Here is a 23,273-nt window from a genome sequence, read left to right as displayed (position 1 = left end):
GTATCTATGTAGTCACTTTGTGATAATTCACTGAGTTACATATTTATATGTATACTTTTCTGCATAAAGATTATCCTTTGATTAAAATGTTTTTTAAAAAATCATTTTGAAAGTTGTTTATATTAGCTGTTTTTATTTCTTCTCTTATTTGTTGAGCCCACTTCAGTTTCTAACTACTCTAGTGGAATTTCGTTATTATCTCTACATGAAAGACTCCCAACTTTATATCTTCAGGATGGACCTCTAATCTCTACACTCTTATGTCTACCTGCCTGGTCAACATTTGCACGTGGCTGTCTAATGACCATCTGTGTTTACTTTGTCCAAAACTAAGCCCCAGATATCCCCACCCCCACTACACACGTACCTGGTCCTGCTGCTCTGACTTCCCATCTCAGTACATGATACCTCTGTTTCTCGTTACTCAGGCCAAACACCTTGGAATTGTCCATACTTGTATTTCTGCCCCACCTTTTCTGTATAAATTCAAACACATGTTCTGTCTGGCTCTAAACCCAGTCCATCAACAAATCCTATCTTCCTTCAAAAGATACTCAGAATCTGATTCCTCCTCACCACTTCCAGCGGCACCATCCTGAGCCAGTCTGTGTTATTTAGGGCCTGCTAACAGATCTTGTGTTCACCTTTTGATTGCCTTGTCTGTGGTCTGCTTTCTAGATAGCAAGTAACCTATTGCCATTGAGTTGATTCTGACTCATAGTGACCCTATAGAAAAGAGTAGAACTGCCCTGTAGGGTTTCCAAGGAGCAGCTGGTAGATTCGAACTGCTAACCTTTTCGTTAGCGACCTGAGCCCTTAAGTACTGCACCACGAGGTTTCCATATAGCAGGTAGGGTGATACTTTTATAACATTAGCAGAATCCTATCATTCTTTAGAGTTCCAAACCCTCTAATAGTTTCCTATTTCACTGAAAGCCAGAGCTCTTAACAGTGGTTTGTGGAGCACACGATCTCTATCACAATCACTCAGTTCTACCATTGTATTGTGAAAGGAGCCACAGGAGATACATAAACAAATGAGTGTGACTGTTTTGAATAAAATTTTATTTATGGACTGAAATTTGAATTTCATATCATTTTTGATGTCATGAAATATTCTGGTTTTTGGTTTTTCAACTATTTATAAATGTAAAAAAGTATTCTTAGCTTGTGCACCATACAAAAATAGGCAAAACTCTGGAATTTGCTTAAGACCCATATTTTGCCAACTCATGCTCTGAAAAATACTTTGGACAGTTATTAGTCCTTTGCTTATATATTTTTTTTATATTTAGTAGCAGCATAAGCTGGTATGAAATCTGCTTTTGAGAAACCGAACTGCTGTTCTGATGGGTTATTTGCCACTGTATCTTATCGCGTTTTCCTGTATAGGTACCACTTACCGTCTATTTCAGTCACCTGGGCTAGATACCTGGGAATCATCCTGGAGATGTCATCCTCCATCATTTACCTAGTCAGTTGGTTATTAAGGCTTGTTGATTGAGTCTACTGTTAAAATAACTCTCCTCTTTATTTTGCCTCCACTGCTTTTGTTATAATTTAAGCCCTCATCATATCTAACTTGGAGCCCTGGTGGTGCAGTGGTTAAGAGCTACGGCTGCTAACCAAAAGGTTGGCAGTTCAAATCTTCCGGCTGCTCCTTGGAAATCCTATGGGGCAGTTCTACTCTCTTCTTCTATGAGTCGGAATCGACTTGACGGCAATGGGCTTGGTTTCGGGTTATATCTAACTTGGGCCACTGTATGCAGTAGCTTCCTTGTGGTTTTCTGCCTTTAGTTTTAATTCTTTTCATGGCATTGTCCATACTAATTTCTAATATAACTGAATGTGTTACTTCTGGGATTAAAATCCTTCACCGGCATATGAGATGCTTCAAACTCAACAACACTGCAGACTCTGGTACTGCTCAGGTTTGAATCCCAGCTCTACAGCTTAAGAGGTTGTTTGACCTTGAGCAAGTGGCTTAATTGCTATAAACCCCAGTATCCTAATCATATAAAATGTGGGTAATAACAGTACACTTTTCATAGGTTTGACGGCACTGGGTTTTTTTTTTTTTTTTTCCATAGGTTTGTTGTGCTGATTGCATGAGGCAATCTATATAAAAAGCCTTCAATAGTGCCTGGCACAAAATGTTCAAATATTAATTGCCATCGTTATTTTTAACATTATTCAACTCTTTGTTACCTCTTTCAGTCTCTTGTATTGCTTTTCTCACATGCGTTCCGTCTCCAGCCATAGTGGCGTTTATCTCCGCAGGCCATAGTTTTTCATGCCTAACTTCCATGTTTCTTCAAGAGTCAGCCGAAGTGTATTCCCCTCTAGAAAGACTGCCCTATCTTTTTAGTAGGAGTTGGTGCTCCGTCCTCCGTGTTCTAATAGCTCCTTATACAACATCTCTCTTTCGTAGTACATTGTAAGTCTTTTTAGACTGCATCCGCATTAGACTGAGACCATGCTAAAGACTGAGGCCATATCTTTCAGTTCTGCGTCATCAGCACCTAGCATGAAATACATTGATTGAATGTGGACAGTAGCTTCTACAGACACCAAATAAATTGTAGTTTCTGCACTCTAGTTTCCAGATGTCAATTTCATGGTTTAGTGCCTGGCACATAGTAGGTACTCAGGATTTGCTAAATGAACATGACTGTGGAGGACTCAAACTTTAACTTTAAAACAACCCATCGGTTACTTCTTTGGGAAATTTATTGTTTTATTGCTATTAATTCTGCTTCGTAATGTATTTTAGAGTCATTAGTACACAGAACTTCTAGTTCCAGAACAAGCAAGAGGACTAAATCTGTTGTTCCTGTGGCACAGTCCAGTTTGACCTTCATAAAACCATTAAAAACAGGCAAGTGTGTGTTTATTTAAACTCTGAAACACTGATGTGAAATGAAGCAATAATTGTATTTTGAACGGAAATGAATTGGTACTTTTTTTTTAATTTAAATAAAAGCCTTAAAGAATTTTAAAAATGTATATTCTAATTACACTTGGGATAGTCCGTCAGTCTTTCATGAAATCAACTCATGATGGCTTAGGATTTTAAATAACTGAGAAGTGCTGCCTTCCTGTATTTGCTTTTGCTTTTATTGTGTTTCATACCCCACATTCTTTTAATGCTTTCCAGCAAGTGGTAGAAAGGCATATATTTTTGTGTTTTAAAGATAGATGGTTTTGCTGGTAAAAATGGCCTTTTGCTATATATTTCATAATAATTCAAAGGAAATTTTCTTATGCAATAACCTAATTGTATTCTTAGATATTCCTAGGCATCCAATGCCATTTGCTGCGAAAAATATGTTTTATGATGAACGCTGGAAGGAAAAGCAGGAACAGGGCTTCACTTGGTGGCTAAATTTTATATTAACTCCTGATGACTTCACTGTAAAAACAAGTATTACTGAAGGTAAGTATATGTATCTTAAATAATACCCTTGTTTAAACAGAATTTTAACATGAATTTGTTACACATTTTATTATGGTTAATGGTAAGTTTGACTAATTCATTGGCATGAATGCTGAAGATTGTGTAGGTAAGAATTTTCAGTGAATTTTGTACTAAAGCATTGAAATTTACTTTTTCTTTTTGCTTAAATTTTCTCATCAGCCAATGCAATTTCCATCCTTACAGTTGAACAGGCTTTATTTTACCACAGACTCAATCAGAGTTAACACTGAGACATGGCTGTGAAGAAATTCAGTTCAGTCTTAGCTACGTTAACAAAGTATAATGTCCTGATGAATAAACTTAACATCCCTGCATGGCCTGACCACTTTTGGGGTAGTCTCCACTTTCAAGTACAATAGTTTAAGGAATTAAAGGCAAACTACTGCATTGTAAGGGACCTGAACAGCAGTTGCTGTGAGGCGAGGTGTTTAAAACATTCCAGTGTTTATTCTGGAAAAGAAAAGACTTGGGTGTGGAACAAGGGTGAAAGATGGTGCCCTTTAAACATTTGGAGGGTTTTCTCCTGAAAGAAAAGAAAATTTACTTTTGTGTAGGTCTCACATAGAAGTTATAGGGATCAATTTAAACTCCAGATAAAGAGTAAACCCTTGTAAACATTCAAATTGTCCAACCAACACATAGAATATCTTTTATAAATGGTGAGAGTCCCATTGTTGCAGTGCTCGAGCAAAGACTGGTTTGTATTCATCAGAGAACTCAGGTATAGAATTTCTACATTAAAAGGGCATCTGATTAGATGACCTCTAAGATCACCTTTCTTTTTTTTTAAAATGAAACAAAGCCCAATTTTTAGTTCTCTTCTTAAGAGAAAAAGTGTTTTATAAAAATGCAAATTACCTCTCAAAATGTAATTGATTTTTTAAAATCATATTCTTCAGAGGCTTATATTTTTATTAATTATAAAGAGGGCAGGAGCACAAAACCTACTTTGAAAGTTATTTCATTAACGTGGGTTAGGACTGCCAAAAGAACAAACAAATCTGTCTTGGAAGAAGTACAACCAAGAACGCTCCTTAGAAGCAAGGGTGATGAGACTACGTCTTACATACTTCGCACATGTTGTCAGGAGGGATGAGTCCCTGGAGAAGGACATCATGCTTGGCAAAGCACAGCATCAGTGGAAAAGAAGAAGACCCTCAATGAGATGGATTGACACACTGGCTGCAACAGTGGGCTCGAGCATAACAAAAATTGTAACAGTGGCGCAGGACCGGGCAGTGTTTCGTTCTGTCGTGCATAGGGTCGCTATGAGTCAGAATCAACTCAATGGCACCTAACAACAACAGATATTAATGTGGGCTAGGCAGTGAGTAGTGATCAGACTTGGGATACATTTTGCATATAGAGCCAACAGAATGCAAGGATAGATTGATTTATCAACTGGGTGAATGGTGACACCTTTATTTTGAGATTAGAAAGGCAGAGAGGGGCAAGCTTGGAAGAAGTAGGGAATAGATTCTGGTTTTGGCCATCTCAAGTTACATTTTATTGCTGGATTTAAGGATATGTATTATTTAACTAAAAACATTCTTCCTTTTGTTTTTATCCAGTAAATGCTGCTAGTATTCTTTTGGGAATGGAGAGTCAACATAAAATAAGTGTTCCTAGAGCACCTACAAAAGATGAAATGTCTCTCAGAGCTTACACTGCTCGATGCAGATTGAATAGAGTACGTCGTAAAGCCTGCCGTTTATTCACTTCTGAAAAATTGGTTAAAGCCATTAAAAAGCTTGAAATTGAAATTGAAGCCAGACGGTTAATTGTTCGAAAAGATAGACATCTCTGGAAGGATGTGGGTAAGAAGATTACAGAAACCTTGCAATTAGTTCTTTAAATACATGCTAAGGTTTTATGTTTTCAGAATGAATATATATACGCTTTAGCTTTGCTGCCTACAATCGCACATGCTTAAATTTGATATGTGTTTTTAAGAATGGATGTATATTTTACCTAGATCAATTTATTTCATATAAGCAGGTATCTGTTTTCTACTGATTTCCCTCCATGAAGTTTTATTTACTATGTCCATTTGATTAGTGGTCTGAGCTTACCTGCTTTTTACATGTGTTTCAGGAGAACGGCAGAAGGTCCTAAATTGGCTTTTGTCATATAATCCTTTGTGGCTACGAATTGGCTTAGAGGTAAACGTATTTTAGTTTTTAAAACAAATACACATTTTTTGTACTTTTAACTGACTAGACTCCTTAATAGCATATGGTTTTAATTGTAAAATCGATGAAGTCATTTGATTAGCTTGATTGATCGATCTTTCAGTATAAAACATAAGCTCCATTAATACTTGCTCATTAGATAAGTAAGTCATGGGGTTGTATACTATGCTATATTGTTACATAGTAACCTGCCAGTGTAGTCTCTTAAAGATAATGTAGTTTGGATCTGGATATAATAACAATAGGAGCCCTGGTGGTGCAGTGCTTAAGTGATATGGCTGCTAACCAAACGGTCGGCACTTCAAATCCACCAGCCTCCTTGGAAACCCTATGGGGCAGTTCTACTCTGTCCTCTAGGGTCACTATGGGTCGGAATTGACTCCACAGTAATAGGTTTAATAGGTACTATGGGGTAGGCACTTTTCTAGGAAATTTAGATTCTTAATAAGCAATAATATGGGCCCTACTGGTGCCAGTGGTTAAGTGTTTGGCTGCTAACCAAGAGGTTGGGAGTTCAAATCCACCAGCCAGTCCTTGGAAACGCTATGGGGCAGTTCTACTCTGTCCTGTAGGGTCTCTATGAGTCAGAATCGACTCAATGGCAACGGGTTTATGATAACAATTCTAGGATGCTCATTTTTGAGCACTAACAAATAGGGACTAGGCCATTTTAAATACACTTGCTGATTTAAACCTCTAAAAACCCAGTGGTATGTATTATTATTTCTGCTTCACTGATAACGTGGAAGCTTAGATGTTAAGTGACTTGCCAAATACCAATAACTGCTCAGTATTTGAACCAGTCTGATGCCAAAGCCCAACCTTGTAACTATTTTGATGATGTACTGTCATAAAAATGTCATCGGGATTTGAGTCATTCACATGGTGCATGGCCCAATAATAGCTAGAATATCATTTAAAACTAATTGAATTAAATTGTGCTTTTACTTAAAAAAAAAAAAAAAAAAAACCTCTGTATTTCCATTTCTTTTCACTTTTGTAATTTTTTTTTCTAGGCTTCTTACCTTCCTCATGTGGGATATCCCATTAATTATTTTAACTTATTCCAGGTTTTAGAATAGAAGGATCTTTGGGGCTGAAAAGAATCTTTACAATCATCTGGCGTTTAGGTATCAAGAAATTGAGGCCCAGAGGGAACAAATAAAAAACTTACGTGGTTATACAGCTTAATAGTTTCATTGCTAGTATTTCCTAGAAGAATTCTGGCGTTTTTTTCTCTTTCATTAGCCAGAAGATTACATGCCAACTGGCACTGCTTCACGTACCTAGTAATTATCTGCAATTTAAGGGGATCCTCCCCTACCTCCCAGTTTGGGACGTAACCCTTCTTGTGACCTAGATAAAAATCACGAGAGTTGTGTAGAGAGTTGTAATGCCTTTTGAAACTTCTGCTTAGGTGTAGTGTGCATCACCTCTGCCCAATTCCATTAGCCAAAGTACATTATCTGGCCAAACATACATCAGGCAGGAATGTATTATCCTCCCTAAAGAGGCACAGCAAGTCTATGGCAGTTGGTAGGCAAGGGAGGGCTGAGTAATTACGAAAAATAAAATGTTCTCCCTCACCTCCAGACTAGCGTTCCCACACGTTAGGATTCAGTAAGTGGGCGTGACCTTTGAGGACTTTAAGAAAGCTTCAAGGGCCAAAAATTAAGGTGAAATTTCTCTTTTGGCAGATATTACTATTTGCCCAAGCTTTCATCTCTATATTCTCTCACTATAAGATTACAGCATATAATTTAATATGCTTTTAGTTCTTCCTTATTGTATTAAAAATTATTCAAAATAAGCATATTGATATTAAACTAATTTCATATTGAAATTGTTGCTTCTAAACAGAGCTGAGCTTTCCAGATTATTAGATCATTTGCAGATGGATTTCCACTTCGAAACTATTAGAAAACTTGCATATTTAGGTTTCTGTTATACCTTAATGATATACTTTGTGGAACAGTTATAATTAAATTTGAAGGCTATGCCTACATTTGATAGTTCTTTATCGTAAAGTTTAAAAATTTGAAAGTAAATATTGCTTGTTGGATGATTTTTAGGCATTTGCCTTAATCCTGAGGTTTTGAGGCTTTTCATTGTGAAATATATTGTATACACTGAAGAATTCGTAATGTGTGTATGCACAGTTTAAAGAGTTTATTAAGCAATATCCACATCATCCCCATACTGTTTAGGAAACAGAACATTGACAGTTTCTTAGAAGGTACCATCTCTTTGCCTTTCTCCAGTTACGTCCCTCTGCTTCTTAGAGATAACAGAGTCCTGACTTTTGCTCTAATTTCTTCTCAGACAGTTTTTGGGGAACTGATCTCTTTGGAAGACAGCAGTGATGTCACAGGGCTGGCTATATTTATTCTGAATCGCTTGCTTTGGAATCCTGATATAGCAGCTGAGTACAGACACCCCACTGTTCCTCATCTTTACAGTGACGGTAAATATTTTGCCTCTGCTGCATCTTTGCTGCACTTTTCATAAATGGCTTCTTCTCGTTCTTCTCCAAAAAAAACTATATAAATAGTTCTCTCCACCATCCACCCTTCCTTCACTCACATGATCCTCCATCATTTCTTCCATCACTATTTGTAGTTACTTTCACTAGTGTATTGTCTCTCCCCACTCCCTACCCCCTGCTAGGCTGTAATCCCCACGAGGGTGGGTATCATATTTGTTTTACTTTGCTACTAAATACCCAGCACCTATATGGTGCTTGAATATAGTAGGTACTCCTTAGATATTTGTTGAATGGAACCAACTAAGTCTCTTGATGTTTCTTTGCATCTGTTTTCTTCATGAAATGGAAATGTTAATAGTACCTGCCCCCTAGAGTTAGTATGAGGATAAGTGGATTCATGTGTGTCAAGCACTAAGCACAGACACACAGCTCTATTTATGCCTGTGATTATATTTTTTGTTATTAACACACAACTATTATTGTTATTTTAAGGTGAAACTTGTCCTTCACAGATTAAGTTGCTATGCTTTTTTGTACTTTATTTAAGGTCATGAAGAAGCTTTGTCTAAGTTTACATTGAAAAAGCTATTATTGCTGGTCTGTTTCCTTGATTATGCTAAAATCTCCAGACTTATTGATCATGATCCTTGTCTCTTCTGTAAAGATGCTGAATTCAAGGTATAGTTCTCATGTTTTATATTTCATATTTAAGACATTTACTCTCTTTTATTGCATAGTTTGTCTTTCGAAAAAAAATAAAATCCCTGAAGAACAGTACTCTGAAGTAGAATTGGAGCCCTCATGGCACAGTGGTTAAGAGCTCAGGCTGTTAACCAAAAGGCCGGCAGTTTGAATCTATCAGCCCACCCTTGGAAACCCTATGGGGCAGCTCTACTCTGTCCTATAGGGTCGCCATGAGTTGGAATTGACTCACCCGTAATGGGCTTGGTGTTTTTTTTTTTTTTTTTACGTAGTAATTCTTAATCAGTTGCACTGTGTCTGACTTTTGTGAGTTGACATTTTAACAGCATGTATTGCCCTTACCCTTAATTTTGACTTGAGAATGAGCTAAACTGTACTGCTGAGGAACTAATTCTTGGGGGAATTTCTTTCCTAATTTTAATGTCACATATTATCAAACTAATACTAATTTTTTGTATTATCAAACTAATACTAATTTTTAAAATGTTTTATGAAGTTTGAGCAATATTTTTAAAAAATGTTAAATTGAAAATACATGAAATTTGCATTATTGCCATGTGATATGAAACCTATAATCTTTTATAGTACTATTTTTTTATTTCTATATGTACAGAGTAATTTGAAGGCTTTGTTTTATTATAAACGAAATTGTAATATTGAAATATAATGGCTGCACTTTGTTTTCCATAGGCTAGTAAAGAAATTCTTCTGGCTTTTTCCCGAGACTTTCTAAGTGGTGAAGGTGACCTTTCTCGTCACCTTAGCTTTTTGGGACTACCTGTTAGCCACGTTCAGACACGATTTGATGAATTTGATTTTGCTGTTACAAATCTTGCCGTCGACTTGCAATGTGGGGTGCGTCTTGTGTAAGTATACGAAATAGAACTATTTTCTTTAATGAATATACTAAAACTTTCAGGAAAACACCTTTTTCTGTACTTTTACAGACAGTATGTTCTTTCTCATACAGGAATAAATTTAGGGTTAAAAATTTGAGGTGGCTATCGCCAACACTTTCAGGAAAATGTTGTGTCAGTTTTAGGCCCAGAAACCTTGTCTTCTATCCTTGCTGATATGTGACTATGGTCCATGAGTAAGTCCATGAGTTCTGATGTCCCAGAGCAAGAGTTGGGGAAAGCACGGAACTAATTAAAATATCAAACATTGACATATACTATGTCTACAGTAGTTTCATGAATGCCATATCATTTCAGACTGGTTTTAGTAGTACTAACCCCTCCTTTCCTTACACATGAGGAAAATTTAGAGGAAAAGACTTGTCCAGGTTTTATACTCAGGATGTCTAACTTCAAATCACATTTAGTATTTCCTTGGTAACCAGTAGGAGTCTTCAGAATTGGCTTTGGATGAATGCAATGAGTAACCAATCCCTCCATTGGAGGGAATGACCTTTGGCCTCGTGCTGAGGCTGGCCTCTTTACAGTATCTGGATTGGTAACTTCATTGTGGATTCTCTGTATTTCAGAAATGTTAAGCCTCAAAACATCAAGTTAAGCTTTGAAATATGGGGTACAAAGAGATAATAGCCTTCATGAAATATATCCTGAGCTCTTTTCCTAATTAGGTACATTCTTGTCAGATTTTAAATTACACATGTTATAGCCAGGATATTGTAGGCATGCTAAATTTCAAATTGGCTAAAAACTTAACGGGAATAAGATCACTTGGAATATACTTACTACTTCCTTTGTTTGAAGTAGAGGTATCTTTAGGTGTAAACTGAGAACCTTAAATCCATGTCTTTTGGGGACCAGTGAAGGAACTATGACTGCTTAGCCTGCAGACTAGCGGAGAAAACTGGGATAATAAATGTCTTCGGTGGTTAAGCGTTTGACTGCAAACCAGAAGGTCTGCAGTTCAAGTCTACCAGCTGCTCCTTGGAAACCCTCTGGGATAGTTCTACTCTGTCCTAGAGAGTCACTATCAGTTGGAATCCGCTCAATGGCAATGGACTTTTTTTTTTTTTTTTTGGTATTACAAAGCGAAAAACCAAGCGAAGAACCATGCGTGAACAGTGGATGAAAGTTTCAGGAAGATGAGTATTGGTTCGGTTTAAAAACTTGCCAGTATTCAGACCTATGCTTAGGAATACACCAGTTCTGGGTGTTGGAAGGTTCAAGCAGAGGTCAGAGGGCTTCTTGGCTAGGATGGAGGAAATTTTTGACAATAAGGAAGAGATCCTTAGACCTTATCAGTCCCCAGTTTTTCAACAACAAAATACATGTCCCTTGCTTTCTTCCAGATTAAATTTCCTTGAACGTTCATTCTTTTCTTCCCAGATTATATATTCTCACAAGAATTTAATAGTCTTTTCAACTTTTACTGTAGCCTTCTCTCACTTCAACAATTTTTCATATAGACTAGAATATTTGCCAAAAATGTTTTGCATTTTATTTTTATACTTGGTTACTTTGTTCATTTCATAAATCCAAGCCACCAAATCTATTTTCTGGCCAAAAGGAATTGATGTTTTTAGACCTTTTCTACTACTCAGAAGGGGCAGTGATTGGTTTTTATGTTCAGTACTGCTTTTCCACAAAGAAACACATTTTTATGCCTTTACATGAGTTACTGAGTATTTAGCAAGGTTGGATGTTGATGCTATGTAGTTGATTTGGAACTTTTGCTGGTTAAGAGACTCGATCTTGCGTACCATATTTCTATTCTGTGCAATGTCAGCAAAATGAGTGTTCTACTGGTCTTTGAAGTCATTTGACAATACTTGGAAACGGTTAATTGCTAATGTCATGGGTGATGGGTCCAGTTTACTGTTGCAGAAATCCTTCATATATCAACTGGGTGATTGGCCTAGATTGATCTTAAGTAGCTTTGTAACCTTTGGAAACTGGTTCTATAAAAAGTTTGCAAACTTTTAGCTATATTAAATAATCAGTTGGGGCTTGTTTTTTCCTGTGGAAATAGCAATTATTGTCTAGTAGAGAAAGCACTAAAACAGTCAAACCCACTGCCGTCAGGTTGATTCTGGCTCATAGTGCCTTACAGGATAGAGTAAGTAGAACTGCCCTATAGGGTTTCCAAGGCTGTAAATCTTTACAGAAGCAGACTGCCACATCTTTCTCCCACCAAGCAGCTGGTGGGTTCAAACGGCCAACCTTTTGGTTAGCAGCCGAGTGCTTTAGTCACTGCACCACCAGGGCTCCTAGGAGAAAGCACTAGTGAGTTAGATATTAGGGATTTCAATTTGAACCATGGTACTTATATCTTTTATTAGATACTCAAATATTTCTACAGTTACCTGGTATAATAGAAGAGAATGGCTTTGGAAATTGTTAAAACTGGATTTTAAATTTTAGTTCTGTCATTACTAGCTAAGTGATCATGGGCAATCTACGTAACTTCTCTGGGCCTTGGTTTCATCATCAGTGAGAAATGGGATAATAATACATGGCTTGTGAGATTTGCTGTAAGAACTAAAATAATAGAAAGTACTTGCTTGATGTGTAGAATATAATAACCCTCAACAAATACCATATAGTACCCCCTCAGTAAATAAATAACATTTTTCTTTCCCCTTTCTTCCTTCCTTCTTTTTTCTTTCTCTGTAGATCCTTGTTATTTTGTTCACATGTATGTTTGTGTATAAATATCTCATTTTCTCTTTATTATCGTATGTTCAAAGACCTCCTCCCAACCCCAGACTTAAAAGGAGAAATAACTCTTATTTGCTAACTACGGAACAACAGAGTATTGAGATAGTTTTTTAGAGTCTTTTTGACCTAAAAACCCTTATAGGATTTATTTGGCCAATACCAATATTTAAATGAAATTTATTTTTCATAAGTGTTTATATAGCAGTTTCATCTCAAAATTCCTTTACTGCTAGGCGAACCATGGAACTTCTCACGCAGAACTGGAATCTCTCCAAGAAACTCAGGATTCCTGCAATAAGCCGTCTTCAAAAGATTCACAATGTTGACATTGTTTTTGAAATTCTTAAATCACGAGGAATTCAACTAATCGATGAACAAGGTAAAAACTGAATAGAAAGAACATTTTCTCCTAGTTGATTATTCATATGTATATGTGTTATATTAATTGACTGTCTTTTCACTTGTAGGAAGCACAATCCTATCTAAGGACATTGTGGACAGGCACAGAGAGAAAACTCTTGCATTGCTTTGGAAAATAGCATTTGCTTTTCAGGTATCGAACTTTTGGTACATTTTGGACTTTTTATCAACTTTGAATATTAATTTATAAAAACAATTTGAATTAAATAAAGACAAATAACAACAGCTATCACTTACTGGGGTTTATTCTGTCCCAGGAATTGTGACAGAATTTTTTTCTTTACATATACTCTAATTTAATGTTCATATTACCCCTACAAGGTGGGTTGTTATCAAGTGAGGAAACATGCTAAAAAGGTTAGTTACATATTGATAAGAGATGGAGCTGAGTGGGGCCAAGCTTGTGTGGCCCCATATCATATGTTCTTAACCACTACACGTTACATCACGTCAATATTTTTGCCTTCAAAATGTGTGACTTTTTTATGCTAAATTTTATATACATTTCAAGCACTTTGTTTTCTTAGCTTTTCAAAATATCTGATTAGGTTATATTAACTTCTACAGTTCATCTAAATAGAAAACAATTACTGTTAATTTCTGTGGATTAAAAATGTCATAGTGTTCATCCTTTTTTTGTGTGTGTATTTCAGGTGGATATTTCCCTTAATTTAGATCAGTTAAAGGAAGAAATTGACTTTTTAAAACATACACAGAGTATAAAAAAAGCAATGTCTGCACTATCGTGCCATTCTGATACTGTTATTACTAAGAAAAAAGACAAAAGGAATAGTTGTTCCTTTGAACAATACAGTGAAAGCATAAAGCTGTTAATGGATTGGGTAAATGCTGTTTGTGCCTTCTATAATAAGAAAGTAAGTGTCTTTGTTTTTGTTTTAACCCAGTATCTTTAAATACATTTTTGTTAACAGCAATTAAACTTAACGTACAAAACCTTTTCTTGTTTTTCTTAAAGAATTTAGTTTATATGTGTAAGCAATGAGTTTCCTCAAATGAGTTAGCATATTGTCACTCATATATTTCATCTGACTTAAAATGTCATCAATTAATTGTATGATGCGTGGTGAGTTTATATATCACGAAACCAAAAAAAAAAAAAAAACACCAAACCCAGTGCCGTCAAGTCAATTCCAACTCATAGTGACCCTATAGGACAGAGTAGAACTGCCCCATAGAGTTTCCAAGGAGCACCTGGTGGATTCGAACTGCCGACCCTTTGGTTAGCAGCCATAGCACTTAACCACTACGCCACCAGGGGTTTCCTATGTATCACTAAGAAAGAAAAAATGCCCTAATAGGAGACACTTGCATACAGCAGGGATACCAAAGGATCACACCCGTATTTTAAAGGGAAATGCAGATAAACCCACCATGCAGAAAAATACAACAGAGAAACAAACCTCACCACTAAGTAGAGCGAGGAGGAAAAAATGTGAGGTGATCTTTCTATAGTTGTTTGTTACGTTGAACTGTATTTCGCTAGGAGATGTAGCTTTAAACGTAAATACGAAAAAACAATTTACCTGACACACATGGATGAAATAAGTGTTTGGTAAGGAATATAAAACAGGACTAGTGACAGAGAGTACGTTTAACTAAATATGGAAAATTGTTATACCTGGAACAAGTGTTGTTAATAGAAAAATTGTAAAATATATGGATAGTGTATGTTTTAACTAAGTACTAGAGAGCCAAAGAAGGTATTATACTCAGATTCTGCTTTTGGAAGGGTTAGTTTTTTAATAATTGTGAATTTGGCTGTGAATATCATAGTATACTAAGTACCATCAGAAAATAACGTGATTTTTATTAAAAAAAAAAAAATTCCTAAACTATAAAACCATTAGCATCTATATTACTATATAACTGCAGTTAATTATTTTTCTGGTATTTCCAATTAGGTGGAGAATTTTACAGTGCCTTTCTCAGATGGCCGTGTGTTATGTTATTTGATCCACCACTACCATCCTTGCTATGTGCCATTTGAGGCTATATGTCAGCGTACTACTCAGACCGTGGAATGCACACAGACTGGTTCAGTGGTGTTAAATTCATCTTCCGAATCTGACGCTAGTTTTCTGGATATGTCTCCTGAAGCATTTGATCACGGTTCGTCCCTTTTCATTGATTAACTTTTCAAAAAACTTCCCGTGTGTGATTTTTGGCTAGAGCAGTCTAACTTCTCTTTTTTCACTTGCACAGTAGAAAATACATCAGAACTGTACAAAGAGCTCCTAGAAAATGAAAAGAAAAATTTTCAGTTGATTAGCTCTGCAGTTAGAGACCTTGGTGGAATACCTGCCATGATTCATCATTCGGATATGTCAAATACAATTCCAGATGAAAAGGTAAGTTCAAAGAGTTTTTTTAACCAATGGTGTCTCAGAAGATGATAGTAAGCTGTGTGTCCACTCTTGCTTTTCTGCTTTTCATCTTTTGTGTTTTCTCTTAGGTGGTTATTACCTATTTGTCATTTCTTTGTGCAAGACTTCTGTATCTTTGTAAAGAGACAAGAGCTGCTCGACTTATACAAACAACTTGGAGAAAATATAAGCTAAAAACAGACCTAAAATGCTATCAGGTACTCCTAAAGAAAACACTATACTGTTAATTGTACTTCATAAAATGCCAGTTGGTTGATTCTTTATGCTTTTTACATTTTACTGACATAATGAAATTATTGAGGTAAACTTAATAATTGTGTGTGTTGTTTGGGTTGGGGTTAAATATGGGTATTTTCCCCTAGCTCCTGATATTTCCTTGAATCAATACATCTTCTAGCCCTGTCCACTCTCTTACTTTCTCTGCTCCAGGAAAGTGAAATAACCTCTCTGCTTTGTAAATTCGTGAAGAATAAACTGAGGATACTTGACCGAGCTCTTCCCTTCTTCCTTTTGAAACCTAATCTGCCTTCAGAGAGTAGGAGTCCTCCATTTTTTTTTTTTTATTGTACTTTAGATGAAGGTTTACAGATCAATCTAGCTTTTCTTTAAACAATTAGTACACAGACTGTTCTGTGGCATTGGTTAACAGCCCCATGACATGTCAACAGTCTACCTTTTTGACCTTGGGTTCCCTATTAACAGATTTCTTGTTCCCTACAGCTTTCTAGTCCTTGCCCCTTGGCTGGTGTGCCCCCTTAGTCTGCTTTTGTTTTATGGGACTGTCTAGTCTTTGGATGAAGGGTGAACCTCATGAGACTTCATTACTGAGCTAAAAGGATGTCCATGGGCCATACTCTTGGGGTTTCTCCAGTCTCTGTCAGGCCAGTAAGTCTGGTCTTTTTTTGTGAGTTAGAATTTTGTTCTACATTTTTCACCAGCTCTGTCTGGGACCCTCTATTGTGATCCCGATCAGAGCAGTCAGTGGTGGTAGCCGGGCACCATCTAGTTGTACTGGACTCAGTCTGGTGGAGGCTGTGGTAGTTGTGGTCCATTAGTCCTTTGGACTAATCTTTCCCCTGTGTCTTTAGTTTTCTTCATTCTCTGTTGCTCCCAAAGGGGTGAAACCAGTGAGGTATGTTAGATGGCTGCTCACAGGCTTTTAAGACCTCAGACGCTACTCACCAAAGTAGAATATAGAACATTTTCTTTATAAACTATGTTATGCCAATTGAGCTAGATGTTTCCGTTGCTTTTTTCATGATGTGCTCAGTGAGGCTTCCCTTAATGAGTGCTGCTTAGGACTGGGTGCCAAGTGTCTGACTTTGGGACTCAGTGTGCAACCTCATTTTGTCTGTCATAACTCCGTCTTCAAACTTATCCTTTATAAAAGTGATATTTTGTTTTCCATTGTTTTATTTCTTAAAATGGGAATAGGGATGTTGTTTATTTCCTTTTGTGACGCCAATAGTATGAAAATTTGCGTTAATGTAAAATAACTTTTTTCTCTTGAAGTCTGAGAAAAATATGTTATTTAATAAACTGAGAGGTGGTCTGCTTGATCAGATTGAACGAACTATTTTAATTCTTTCTTTTCCCTACCCACTCCACTAATTGTAGGTAGTTACAGATCTGTAGGGTTGCCATGAGTCAGAATTGACACAACGGCATTTTTTTTTTTTTTTAAGTATTCATTTGTTTGGAAAAATAAAACAGACAGCCATGCTTAATACAATTTATCAGAGATATTTCAGAAATAATGTTCCCTGTAATATTGCTCCTCAGTTTTTAATTATAACACAATTTATGGTAAAGTTCTTAGTAGTTGTGTAAAACAGCTAAATTTTGACACTCTTAAACATAACATGTTTTCAATCCATATCAGACTTGGAAATAACAGTAATTGAAATAATTTGCACCTGCCACACTCAAAGCCGTTGTAGTAATATTTGAGAAATAGGCAGTGTCTTAGACATTTTTTTTTTTATATACATGTTCACAAATGGTCTTCTCTGCTACCGTACATTCTCTGTGCCCTGTCTTGCTCCTTACCATCTCAGGATCTGCCTCCTTGTGCACAAATCCATTGGAGGATAATGCTGTACTGCTGGAAGCTTCTAGGAAAACTGTTTTAAGAAAAGTTTTCAGGGAAGACTGTTTCCTGGCCAGTCCCCAAGTTATTTCATCCACTCTTTTTATACGGCAGTACATGAGAAATTTAGAATTCCAAATATCAATCAGAAGTGGGGTTTTTGTTTTGTTTTGTTCTGGGTAATGAAATATGCTTTATTTTCTGCTCAGGATAGCCTTACGTATTAGTCAGATGTTAACTGCACAGGTTCCTTAGCTTTTTGTTAATGAGATTCCTTTTCTTGATTTATTTTTTTGTTCAAGTAATAGAAATTTCCCTGTTTTTTGAAGGGCCACATTAACAGAGATTTGTGTATCCATAGTTAAACTTCATTGATCCAACATGACCACTGCTGCTCTCCTCCCTACAGGAATATACAATTATACTAACATCCAGTTACATCTTTTCATTTTTTATTTGGAACACTAAATAGCAGTTTCCCTATATATGCTAGAAGAAGTATTACAATAAAAACAGCAAAAGCCAGAACCTGTGTAAGGCAGAAATCTGTCAGAGAAGGAAAACTCAAATATTTTCCACTAATAGAGAACGATAGAAAAGTGGTAAGACTGCACCACTTCAAAGACAGAAAACTTGTGAGACTTGGAAAAATAAGGCAGTACTATTGAATTCTGGCTCTCACAGATTTCATGGTATAAGCTAGCAAGTACATAAATATTACCTTGAGGTAGCTATTTTTTGTTTTATATTTTATATATATACAATATATTACATACTAAATATATATCATTTATAAAAGTTTATATAGAAATATATATTGATATTATTGTTTCAATTTTTATAAAGTGGGTCAAGCTCTTTTAGCAACAAAGAAACAGTGGCAATGGCCAACGTTACCTGGTGAGTGAAGCAGGACTATCCAAGGGTCCACTGACCCATTCCACCACCCAGCTCGTCCTGCCAACAAACGGGCACACACTCTAAAGTAAAGTAAATCTTGGTATTTAGCCAGTATATTATGCAAAATAAACTGGTTACGAGCTGTCTCAGCTACAATATAGGGTTAAAACTGATGACATAGTAGTCTGACAAAGAAAAGGTTTCACTGCCAGGCACGGGAAGTTTTACCTTCAGCTTATCTTCAAAGAGTTGCTTGTTTTTGTAATATATTTGCCTCCTTGGATGTATTTACTTTCCATCTTTAACTTCTCTAACCAAAAAAAAAAAAAAAAAAGGCCTGTTGCTGTGAAGTCGATTTCAACTCATAGCAACCCTATAGGACAGAGTAGAACTGCCCCATAGGGTTTAAACCCTGTATAGGGTTTACAAAGCTGCAAATCTTTACAGAAGCAGACTGCCACATCTTTCTCCTACAAAGGAGCTAGTGGATTCAAACTGACGACCTTTTGCCAAACTGCCACATAAATTGTTCCATTATAATTTGCTTGAGATTGAAATGATCTACAAATTGATGCAAGTTTAATTCACCTCAGCCTGTTGTGTCCAAAACAGCCCTTGGCCCTTGTAAATTTGACCCAAAAGCTATATACTTCTGAATGGCATAATTTTTTTTTTAATCTAATTAGAGGATATTTTTAATTTGGATCTTTATATCCTTGAAGGCCATAGGCTTTTCAAGGACACTGACATTTCACAGTTGTACAACTAAATTGTTGTACATAATTCTCCAACTCAATCTTAGAACTATACTCAGAGGAGTGTTTCAGTATATGGCCCTCACCATTCCGTAGCGTTTGTTTCAGTCCATTGCTTACTTTTTTCTTTATTCGAACAACAGTTTGATCCATTTTATAGTAGAGTATCTTCCCATACTGTGGAGTCTCTCCATTCACAGATACCCTCCACTGATTGAGTGTTACTAGTTAATAATTAGAATCTATAGCTATTCTCTGTGTGTCGACAGTTGCTGTTAAGTCAATTATAACTCTTGGTGAACCCGTGTGTGTCAGAGTAGAGCTGTGTTCCATAGGGTTTTCAATGGCTGAGTTTTTCTGGAATTAGATTGCCAGGCCTTTCTTCTGAGGTGCCTCTGGGTGGACTTGAGCCCCCAACCTTTCAGTTAGCAGCCAAGTTCATTAAACATTTGTGCCACCTAGAGACTTCACTAGAGACTTCAAAGAGTTATTAGACATGATATAAGTTGTCACTTTCCACCAGAGGGAATGACTTATAATCTAGTTTCCAATTCAGGTAGAGTGAAGTGATAAATCTGGCTTTGAACAGTATAGCAAAGCGATTAAGGGCATCAACTCTGAAGCCAGACTGCCTGGTTCAAATTCTGGGTCTGCTACCTGTGGGGCTGACAAGACCCTTGACTTGCCTGCCTCAGCTGCCTCGTTGCCATATGGTTGCTCATCTGTTCATATGTATGTCTGAGTGACTCGTCAAGTGTTGAAAATGGTTCCTGGCACCCTGTAAGTATTCAGTGTTTGTTGTTATTCATAGCTGTTCATTACCAGAAGTAACAGTAAAAGAGATATGCAGGGTACTGACCTCTAGTGCTCCCAGGGCAGTGCACTCCTCTTTGGCCACTGGTGCTCTCGGCCAGTTCATACATCGCTTCTTAGAATCCAAACTATATTCTGTTCTCTTAAGTCTCTATGGCTTAAATCCACAATGTGTTCTATGCCAAAGAGGGGGATTTTGTCTCTCTTTTGTGTGTTCTTTTTTTTTTTCAAATTACAACAAAGCAGTACTACCTTATACTGTTAAGACATTTTGTTTATTTTGGGAGTTTCTCTCCCTCTCTTTTAATGCTGTCTCTCCTAAAAGTCAAACATGAATTCACTGGATCCAGTCTGAGAAATATACCAGATTATACTTCAAATTGCCGTTATCCTGATTACTGAGGAGCTGTGATAGATCAAACATGTCTATGACCTTTATTTTTGGATATTTCCTAAGAATCTTTGTTTCATCATGCAAATATATCTGTAAGCCCATCAGCCCTTTCAACATGCCCACAAGCATTATATTCCAAAGATGAACATACCTTACCATAAGCCTGAGGGCATTTCATTTCCAAGATTAATTTGATTAATGTTTAACAGATGATGTTCTCACAAAGAATAATTTAGGGACTTCAGTGATTAAATGTTTAATTCATATTTGCTGTGTTGTGTTTTTTCCTTTTTTTAAGGAGAGAGACAAAGCTGCAAGGGTTATTCAGTCAGCTGTAATCAATTTTCTAACTAAACGAAGATTGAAAAAGGAAATGAATGCAGCATTGGTCATTCAGAAATATTGGCGAAGATTCTTAGCACAGAGAAAATTATTAATGTTAAAAAAGGAAAAACTGGAAAAAATTCAAAATAAGTCAGCATCAATTATTCAGGTATAGTATCCTGGACAAATTTTTTTAATTAAAAAAAGAAAATTTTTTAAAATTTAATGGTATTTTTAAGGAAGAAGATAAAGTTTTAAATGATTATATTTTAGGATTCTATATTTTATCTAATATTTAATTTTTTAACAAATATTAACACCTGCCTACTACCTGCATAACACTTTGCCGTGTTCAGCATGTAATCTTGAACTAACCTTGTAGTCTAAGATAAAACCCACTTGTTTGTGGTATGTTATTCTTTTTATATGTTGCTTGATTCTATTAATATTTAGATGAATAGTTTTACAACTCTGTTCATGCAGCATATTGGTCTATTTTCTTGTATTGTTTTCTTACAGTTTTGGTATCAGGGTAAATAAACTGTTTTCATAAAATGAGTTAGGAAGTTTTCTCTTCCTCTTAATTTTCTGGAGGAGATTGTATAGAATTGCCAATATTTCTTCCTTACAGGTTTAGAAGAATTGACCAGTGATGCCATCATGATCTAGATATTTCGTTATATGAAAGCTTTAATACAAATTCTATTTTTTTAAAGTATCGTAGGACTAATTCATTTTCAGTGAGTTTTGTTAGTTTGTGGTTTTCAAAGAATTGGTCCATTTCACCTAACTTGTCAAATTTACGTGTGCATCGTTGTTCATGGTATGCCTTTGTTATCCTTTTACTATCTTAGGAGCCTGTAGTAATAGCTCCTCATTCCAGAAATTTGTAATTTGTGTTCTCTTTATTTTCTTTGTTAGTCTTGCTAGAATTTCATTGGTCTTTTTTATTGGTCTTTTCAATGAACAAACCTTTGGATTCATTGATTTTTCTCTACTAATTTTTTTGTTTTCAATTTTATTGACTTCTGTTCTTGATTACTTCATTTCTTCTGTTCTTTTTGTTATTATTTTGATAACATTTAAAGGAAAAGCTTAGGCAATTATTTTGAGTCCTTCCTCTTTCAGTACAATAAATTAGTGATATAAATTTCACTCTAAGTACCGCTTTAGCTATAGTCAGAATCGACTTGACAGCAATAGGTTTTTTTGGTTTACTGCTTTAGCTGCATACCACAAATTTTGATATGGTGCATTTTCATTTTCATTCAGTTCAAACTAATTTCTAATTTCCCTTGAGATTTTTTTTCTTTGGCCCATGGATTAAGAGTGTGCTGTTTACTTTTCAGTGTTTGGAGATTTTCCTGTTATCCTTCTTTTACTGATTTTTACTTTAATTTCATTATGATCAGAGAATATACTTTATATGATTTCAATTCTTTTAAATTTGTTAAGGCTTGTTTTATGACCCAACAGAGGTCTACCTTGGTCAGGGGTTGGCAAAGTATGGCCGGTGGGCTAAATCTGGCCTACCACCTGGTTTTGTAAATATAGTTTTTTAGAACGTGCTGTACCGATTCATGTATGTGTTGCTAATGGCTGCTTTTGCATTATGATAGAAGAATTGAGTTTTGCAACAGAAATGCCCTGCAAAGCTGAAGATATTTACTATCTGGCCTTTTAAAGAAAAAGTTTGCTGACCGCTGATCTTAGTGAATTTTCCATGTGAACTTAAAAAGAATGTGTAGTCTGCCATTGTTTCTCTATAGGTAATGTGTCAGTTCTCTCTGGCTGTTTTTAAAAAGAGTTTTTCTTTGTTGTTAATTTTCAGTAGCTCATCTCTGGCCATGTGTTTCTTTGAGTTTATCTTGCCAGGGGTTCACTGAATCTTTTGAGTCAGTGATTTTGTCTATGGTAAAATTTGGGCACATTTGAGCTGTTATTTCTTCAGAAGTTTTTTCAGCACTGCACTCTTTCTCCTCTCCCTGTGGGACATTGATGACATAAATGTTAGATCATTTGATATTGCCCCCACGTCCCTGAGGCTGTGTTGATTTTCTTCCCAATCTGTTTTCTCTTTCTTGTTCACACTGGATAATTTATATTATCTTCTTCAAATTCATTGATTCTTTCGTGTGTCACCTCCATCCCGTTATTGAGCCTTTCCAGTGAGTTTTATATTTTGGATATTGTATTTTTCAGCTCTAGTATTTCCATTTGGTTGTTATTTCTGTATTTCATGTCTTTGCTGAGACTTTCTATCTTTACATTAGTTTAAACAGTTTGCCTTTGTTGGAGCTCTGTAATATTAGACTTTGTCAGATAATTCCAGTGTCTGTGACTTCTCCACATTGACATCTGTTGATTGTTTTCTCCTGTGAAAGTTGAGGTTTTCATGGTGATACTTTGCCAAGTAATTTGAATTGCACCCTGGGTATCTTGAATATTATGGTATGAGACTCTGGGCTTTTTAAACATCTTATGGCAAATGTTGATGCTTTTGTTTTACAGTGATATATGCTCAATAAAACCTCTTTATTTTTAACAGATATGTGACAGTGCTGTTAGAATTGCATCATAGGGAGCAGAGTTATTAGGCAAGGAAGTGGACTTAGGCCCATGGTGAATATCAAAACTGATTAATGTTTCAGTATCAGACTAGTAGCAGTATTAGAAGGAATGAT

The 23,273-nt window shown here is 36.1% G+C and overlaps 1 protein-coding gene across 6 annotated transcripts in view; it reads left to right on the top strand.

The window, feature by feature from the left end:
• ASPM (assembly factor for spindle microtubules) overlaps nt 1-23,273 on the top strand; it is a 59,312-nt gene that overhangs the window by 9,037 nt on the left and 27,002 nt on the right. For 5 of the 6 annotated variants that reach the window (XM_049857826.1, XM_049857829.1, XM_049857825.1 and 2 more), the window contains exons 4-17: nt 2,774-2,878; nt 3,290-3,436; nt 5,050-5,295; nt 5,573-5,640; nt 7,993-8,134; nt 8,703-8,833; nt 9,548-9,723; nt 12,723-12,868; nt 12,957-13,042; nt 13,563-13,784; nt 14,832-15,039; nt 15,136-15,278; nt 15,383-15,511; nt 20,564-20,758. In XM_049857826.1, coding sequence (XP_049713783.1) covers nt 2,774-2,878; nt 3,290-3,436; nt 5,050-5,295; nt 5,573-5,640; nt 7,993-8,134; nt 8,703-8,833; nt 9,548-9,723; nt 12,723-12,868; nt 12,957-13,042; nt 13,563-13,784; nt 14,832-15,039; nt 15,136-15,278; nt 15,383-15,511; nt 20,564-20,758 — 2,144 coding nt within the window. The other variant, XM_049857827.1, reaches the window with a different exon arrangement.

This window comes from Elephas maximus, chromosome 18 (assembly GCF_024166365.1).
Source record: "Elephas maximus indicus isolate mEleMax1 chromosome 18, mEleMax1 primary haplotype, whole genome shotgun sequence".
In the NCBI taxonomy this organism is placed as follows: Eukaryota; Metazoa; Chordata; class Mammalia; order Proboscidea; family Elephantidae; genus Elephas; species Elephas maximus.
Note: the sequence above shows the minus strand (reverse complement) of the source record. Positions and strands in the feature narration are given on the sequence as shown.